Raw genomic sequence first — 7,815 nt, forward strand, 5'->3', positions numbered from 1 at the left:
CAGATTTGTTGTGTATTTACACGGAAAATAAAAACATTAGCCAAAATGCTAATGCTTATTGCACCACATATGCATACGCTGCTTTGGGGGATATTTCCTGTCCACGTTAAAGTCAGGAAAAGCATATGTTTAAAGTCACAGAGAAAATATATGAAGTCAGGGGTCATGCATTCCATTTGGTGTGGGTTGAGAAAACAACCTTCTTTCTGTGAGAGCTCCATATGCTCCTGATTTGGGACCGAGACCAAAAGCAAACTAGAAAGTTGCAAGCTACACTTTGTGAAGTCAGTAGCTCTGTAGAAATGTAGAAAACAAAGGTGTCGCTATTCATTATAATGCCTTTTAAATGGTTAATAACCTGTGCATATTTATAAAGCACCTATAATACATTTTACCAATTATAAACATATTATTGATGCTTAAAATGTTTAATAGAGCCCATATTTATAAGCCATTATAAAGGAAATGATAACTCCTTGTATCTTGGTTATAATGCTGTGTAAGCATACATATGAACTCCAATAATGCCTCATAAGGCTCTTATAATTAACTATAATTACAATGATGACATTTTAAACATTTATAATGTGTTTGTAATCATTAATATGTGTTATAGGTGCTTTATAACTATCACAGGTCATTGTCCAATTAAAAGGCATTATATTGAATAGTGACACACGTTACTACATGTTTATAAGTTACAAGACAAATAATTATAGTTCATTATAAGAGCCTTATAAGGCATTATTAGAGTTTATAAGTATGTTTATGATGCATTATAACCAAATCATAAATGGTTATAACTGTAGTTATAAAGGCTTATAAATATGGGCTTCATAGAAAGTGTTACCAAAATATTTAATATAAAATTACATTATTCTTATTTTTTTATTTCATGACATTTGACATTTTATTTATTATATTATATTATTTTATTTTCATATAAAATCACAACAAATGTTTGGTTGGTTATTAATACTCCCCACCCCCCAAAAAAAAAAAAAAAAAAAAAAAAAATAATAATAATAATAATAATAATAATAAAAAATAAATAAATAAAATAAAATAAAAAAATCACACTTTTCAAAACAAGCTCAATTCTAGGGCTGTGTAATGAGGGATTTTTGAGGTGAAAAATTCAACACAATTGAATGCTAAATGCTTATTGGACTGCTCTGTTTATCAAGAAAATCTGTCACTGTGTGGAAGGCAGCTGCTGTTTTTAAATAACGTCAAATAAAAGAAAGAATAAAGAGTTAAACCTAGGAGACACGTGGTTTGAAACAGAAATGTCTGTGTCCTACGAAACATGCTGTAATCATGCAGTTCTGAGTGATGGGACAGCAATGGGACAGTGATGGGACAGACGTACCTGTCAATGCTCAGAGCGCACAGGTTGAACCCAGTGATTCCCACAGATGCTTTTTGGAGAAAGGGAACCAGTTTACACAGGAACTGACCGAAGGAGGTGTGTGCCAACGGGAACTGTCCCATCACCAGCTGCAAGGAGGAAACAAAATTGATTTATTGTAGTTGGTGGCTCACAAAATCCAATTTACCCCCCACCCCACCTACACACCCCTCATCTACAAACGCAGCTGACATCAGACGCAGTTTCAGACACGTCAGTGAGTGGAAACATGTCCAATTTAACTACACAACTTTACCACAGCATCCTTCATTTTGAACTGAAATAGGTTGCAGGTTTCTCTCTGGACAAAACCGGATTCTCATTTCCGTAGTCCACATGTCCACTAATCTGATCCCGATCCACCACAGAAGACACCTTTAGCTGTTTATCTTTAAAGACAGACAGATATCCGCTTGCTGGACCTCTCCTGCTGTGCTTTGGAAGAACAAAAGCCTCGTCTTGTGCTCTGCGCACCTAACGGCCTTGGAGGTGCTGCGTGAATAGGAACTGGCTGTTGTTAAACAGGAGGGAAAGAGGAATTAGTGTGTAGTTTGGGGAGGAAAGTCTTGGCGGGTGTATCCTGTCTCTCTGTGTTTATACACAGCCCCTTGGTTCATCAGAGAGGAGTGCGTCACAGCAGGGAACAGTGTGTGTTTGTGATTAGTGTCATAGGCACTGAGTGAATTATTGTTAACATAAAACATAAGAAGGTCACTCTGACTAATTACGGTCTTCCGCTGATCACTAAAGGATCATTTTCCTGTAGTTTAATAAACGATGATATATATATATTCCCACTTGACCTGAAATTTTGAGTAATGTTTTGATCATTTCTTTTATTTTCAGGAAGCTCTACACTTTTAAAAATGATGATCTTTCAAGGTTTTTTTATTAAAACATTTGAAGAAACGTTTGCAGGATTAAAGGGTTCTTTGCATCATGAAAGTGTTCTTCAGATTGATGGAGAATGTGCTAAACACGGTTCTAGACAGCACCTTTTATAGAAGGGGTCTATACGCCAAAACGGTTCCTCTATTTTTACGATGTCAAGCTTGTTACAATAAAGGAACCCGCTGTCTCGAACTATCTATGGCACATCATTTCTGGCTCCACCCCTATGATCCCGTGTGTAATTATGGATTTCACATTCACACAGTGTGAAGATACGAAATGTGTAGCACCTGAAAGCCTGTGCTAGCATTTCTCCTGTGGTGTTGCAACTTTGAACACATTTTATAAGTGGTCAGAAACTTGTAAATAACTCACGAAAGAAAAGAGTTACATTAAAAGAAAGCACACCATTGTTTTTCCTGTGAAATTCCCAATGAGTTTGATGTGTCACATGACCCTCTTCCCATTGGAAGAAACAACAGTTGGATCCAAAATGGCCGACTTCAAAATGGCCACCATGGTCACCACCCATCTTGAAAAGTTTCCCCCCTCCCATATACTAATGTACCACAAACAGGAAGTGAATATCACCAACCATTCCCATTTTATTAAGGTGTATTTATATAAATAGCCCACCCTGTATATTCCATTTATTATATTATAATTTCAGTGATGGAAATGATTAAAGATCCTTGGCCTTTTTGTTATGAACTGATAATTGGAGCAAAGTTGAGTCCCCTCTGATTTACAAAAACCAAAACAACAACAACAAACATGCATTTATAAGTCGTACAACAACGTACAACGAAATATTTCACATTTAACGCATCCATGACACTGAACACTCACACAAACTACTGTAGTAGGCGCACTGAACATACACAGCAGCAGCAGCCAGCCCCAGCACCTGGGAGCAGTTGGGTGTTGGGGGGTTGAGGGAGGAAGAGAGTTTTGTTCCTTCATTCCCCCACCACCCCCAGTTTCTCAGCCGGTTCAAGCAATGAACCAGCGACCTTCCAGCTCCGAGTCCCACTTCTCTAAACACAGCTGCCCCCACTACACTGCTTTGCACTTTCTTGACCCTGAGTGATTTTTCAGTGGAGGTTTACTTTGCTCAGCAGATGATGCTGAAAGTTGCCCTGAGGAGGAGAGGAGATAAGAGAACAGTTAAACGAGTGATAAGACCAGACTGTTTAAGGCTGGAGCGCTCTGTCCAAAGCCCCGTGTTTATTTTAGCTGGCCATATCCCGGCTGCACTCATCACTACACACTCTGTGACCACAGCACCGTGTGCTGATAGATAGACTCAGAGTTACTCCCAGAACCATTTCTCTCTCTCTCTCTCTCTCTCTCTCTCTCTCTCTCTCCCCCTCTCTCCTTTCAGCAACCTCCTCATATATGGTATGATTTTATATACTGTCTGGTAAGAACGGAGACTGATAACCAGAGCACTTTAAAAGCAGCTGATCCATCCATGCCTCTGTGTATTTGTCACTTTTCACAGTTTTCTAGGTCTCTACACATTCCCATCTTCGTTTTCTCCCTCTGTCTTTGTCAATCCAAGCAAACAAATAAGTACTTACTGTAAGTCCACTGGAATAACTTCATCTATGCTGCAGTAGAGAGCAGACTACAGTTTTATACTTTATAAAATAAAGGTGCTACAAAGGGTTCTTTGAGCGATGCCATAGCAGAACCACTTTTGGAAACATTTGCTAATTGCTATTAACTTTTAAGAAGCTTAAGCTTGAATTTTTAAAACTTTTAGGAGGTTGTTTACTCTCACACAGCTCTTAAACAAACATATTTTAAAGGAACAAAAAGTGACTCTTCTATGGCATTGCTCAAAGAACACTTTATTTTTAAGAGCGTACCACAGCTAGCACAATCATACTACTGTAGTATTACAGCACAACAACACTGCCATGAGGGCACGGTTCTGCTAAATCCATGAAACCCTGCTGTAATCTGGTACTGGAGAATGTCACACAGCAGACAATCCTTTTGGAGCTGAGCTCTTAGACTTAAAAATAAGGTTAACATGCAGACGGTTGAGGTTGAGGTGATGGTTATTATTTGGTGATGGTTGGGGTTAAGGCGGATTTTTCAGATGCTGTTTTTCCAATGCATGATACTCTCCTGTACGCGACTCATCTCTGCTATTTGCGTTTCCATTTCCATTAGGCAAATCTGATACACCACACTTTCACACAGTTAAATGAACATTTACATTCACAGTGTTATTCAGTGTTCAGTGGAATCAGATACTACTTTAGCACCTGCTCACCTGTGGTTCCAAGCGAACCAAGTACGGACCAAACTGTGACGTGTAAACCACGCAGAGCACTGATTGGCCAGAGAGACTTGTCAATCATGACGATATGCAGACGTCCAGCACAAACCCGGTGTCTGTAAAATCCCCAAGCTACCGTTTTCCCACTCACAGCTCGTATAATTACGCCACGGAGAAGTTCAAGCGCTCCTTGGATTGGTGGCCGATGAAAGAACACAGCACGAGACGAACAGTGCAAGAAGAAACGATACAGCTCCACTGATCTCTACAGAAGTGTGTTCAGTCCCAAAACATTAAAACGACATGCAAATACACAACGCGTAAAGAAAGCTTAAAGCTACCGCTGCTGTTAGAGGCTGTGATATGGGCTGTTATTTCACAGGGGGAGCAGTGGAGGTAAGAATTCGTGGAAAAGAGGCAATAACGGTTAGGCATCAAACATGGAGACAGTCTTTTAGTGAAATGTGTAAATATTCAATGTAAATTCCATAGAATAAAAATGGACTTTATTTTAATTCATAATTCAGCATTGATTTCCTGTATTTTGATGAACATAGATTGTTTTTTAAGGTAGTTTCTGGATGGGAAAATACATATCTGAAGCCTTGATGTCCATAGTTTATATTTGTATGTATATAACGGTGTGTAACGGTGCTAGAATCCTAAACAACTATGAAATTGCTTAACAGTTGAGTATGGTTTGAGGTGAGGGTGAAAAAACACGTGCAGTTAGCCCCAGTGCTACTTGACAGAGTAAAGACCCTCTCATCTCAGAAACTAAAGAAGGAAACATGTTAGATGATCTACAGCATGAAATAGATACTAAGACAACTATAATTAAGAGTTAGAACCTAGAGATAGAGGCGTTCCTACCTTGTAGACATTGATGGGGATGTCCACAGTGATGTAGATGAGGTCGCCCAGGGCCAGGCTGGCGATGAGGGCGTTAGGCCCATTCCTCATGCACTTGTGCTGGTAGATAATCCTCAGCAGGGTGGCGTTGCCCACCATGCCCACTACAAACACAACACAGGCAATGATGGTGTTGATGACCTTGAACGTGCCCTTAATAGATGGAGGAACGGTGCAGGGTGGAGGGCGTCCATTTGCCCTTCCCTGGGTGCCGTTGCCTGGCACGGTTGCTTTCAGAGTGGGTCTCCCATGAGGGCTGATGGTCTCCAGAGGTTTGAAAGTGCTGGAGAATTGGGGTAGTTCCTCTGTGCTGTTTATCTGAGCCATTCCACAGGCTACGATGACCATTAGCAACAACACGTGTAGTGTTCTAGGGGCCATGGCTGAACACATTCCACTCTCCTTTCCACAGATAAGGCGATACGAGTCCAATTATAAACACGCCAGGGCTGAGGGACGAGAGAGAAACAGAAGATAAGCTTAATATAGAGTTACATACTTCCTGACAGGTTTTCTAGCATCTGTATTTGCCTAATTTGACTCTCTCTCTCTCTTGTGGCAACAATGCACACAAAGGCGAATGCCATCGCGATCGCGCGAGAGTCTGGGAATGTGACAAAATCAAAGAGAATTGCTTAAAAGTACAACAACAGATCAGGGAAACTTCCTGGCAACTTCAAAAGGGATTTAGCGGAGGAGCACAGATGGAGAGCGCCAGCTTGAGTTACGGTGACGCCGTGGGACGAGACGTCACCTCTCCCATCATCCCCTGCAAGGACCCATCAGCATTGGCATGGAGCTAATGGCGCAAAGCGGCGCGCCAGGCCTATTGAGTCATTTGTCCTCCTCTACCACCCCCACTTCCCCCTTCCTTTCTTGTCCCCTTTTGTTTTGCATTACTTTCATAAGCATAGTCTCGGTCTCTGGTTCTGATTTGAGATTCGGACCGGTGGTGGGGGAGGTCGGGGGTGGGTTTGTACCCCCCCAAACAAAGGCCCGCTTTCCACATGAAAGAAGCCAACTTTTTTTTTTTTTAGATGTCTCCTTAAACACTTACACAATCGGAGAGCTGTGTGGGCGAGAGTGTTTGTGAATCTAGACACGACATGTCAATCACAAAGTCCAAAGCGCTGGCAGATGGCACTCAAGAACAAGATGTTTTTAAGAGGGTTAAAACAATACGACATTCTGTCTGCATTCATCTGTGCAAAGTTTAAACCACAAAGACTTGCCCCTGTAATAGTTTTGATCAGTTTTTAAACATCGGTTTCTGTGAGACTTTCTTTTGAGTCTTTTGACACTTCATTCACGCCATAAACACTCAAATTAACCCCTTAAAACTAGCTTTTACTACATCCTAAGGCTTATTAAACACAGTTGTTACTAAGTTATAAATTGGTTATTATTTGATATTGTTATAAATATGCTATAAATGTCCAACATTAAAAAGTTATATCATATAAAGCATGTAGTATTTTGAACGCAAACACACGCAAGCCTCTAAATTCTGGCTTGGAAGTCTACGAAACGTCATGGCGATCATGTTACAAACATAAAACCAACACAAATAAAAGTAAAAGTTAATCAAGTCTCCTGACGACTACTTTTGGAGCTTCTTCTTTGGTAATAGTGACAGCAGAGAAAGACTTCAGAGGCGCTGATGCATTTCCTGTTCAAAGTCCCTGCCGCCACCTGGTACACAAAGAACTATTTAGCAGACAGCCCTTCAAGTAGCATCACAGTTTAGCATCAGCGCGGCACTACAGGGATCCGTGACAGCGCCGTAAACTGCACCGCTGATCAATTATGGATGGCTCCTGCTTTTTCCACCTACCGCTCCTTAAATGTCTGCCTTCCCTTTGGATCCTGTCACTCAGTCAGTCAGTCAGTCAGCAGAGCGCGCGAGTGGGGCCAACTTTCGGCTGGAGCCCCCCTCCCTCCCCAAGACATCTGTGTGGCATCACATGAGTAATTAAGCAACTATCAAAGTAGAGGAGGATCCCTTTTGGGCTGCTGCCGTACTCCGAGGCTGCTGTGAGGTGCTGCTCTGTATTCCGTCTCCAGCTTTTCCTGTGGAGAGTTGCTCTGTGTATGTGTGTGAGAACACTTTGACTGGGTGGGATTGCATGTCTCCACCCCCAAACCTAACACCCCCCCCCCCACCCCTCCACCCGCACCTCCAGCCGGGAGGGGGGCCCCAGAGGAAACAGCAGAGGCTCACAGCCTGCCTCGCCTGTCTGCTGCTGATGAGGATCACTGGAGATTTGCGGTGTGTGTGTGTAGTGGGTATTGTGTCTGTGGTGTGTAT

General features: G+C 41.7%; 1 protein-coding gene across 1 annotated transcript in view; it reads right to left on the reverse strand.

The window, feature by feature from the left end:
• Positions 1 to 7,571, reverse strand: part of ednraa (endothelin receptor type Aa) — a 22,393-nt gene extending 14,822 nt beyond the window's left edge. The window contains exons 1-3 of the mRNA XM_066678991.1: positions 7,342 to 7,571; positions 5,469 to 5,956; positions 1,373 to 1,500 (exon numbers count right to left, since the gene is read on the reverse strand). Coding sequence (XP_066535088.1) covers positions 1,373 to 1,500; positions 5,469 to 5,900 — 560 coding nt within the window. The 5' untranslated portion in view covers positions 5,901 to 5,956; positions 7,342 to 7,571. The remainder of the gene's footprint in view (positions 1 to 1,372; positions 1,501 to 5,468; positions 5,957 to 7,341) is intronic.
• Positions 7,572 to 7,815: the final 244 nt, after the last annotated feature.

Source organism: Hoplias malabaricus, chromosome 8 (genome assembly GCF_029633855.1).
Source record: "Hoplias malabaricus isolate fHopMal1 chromosome 8, fHopMal1.hap1, whole genome shotgun sequence".
In the NCBI taxonomy this organism is placed as follows: Eukaryota; Metazoa; Chordata; class Actinopteri; order Characiformes; family Erythrinidae; genus Hoplias; species Hoplias malabaricus.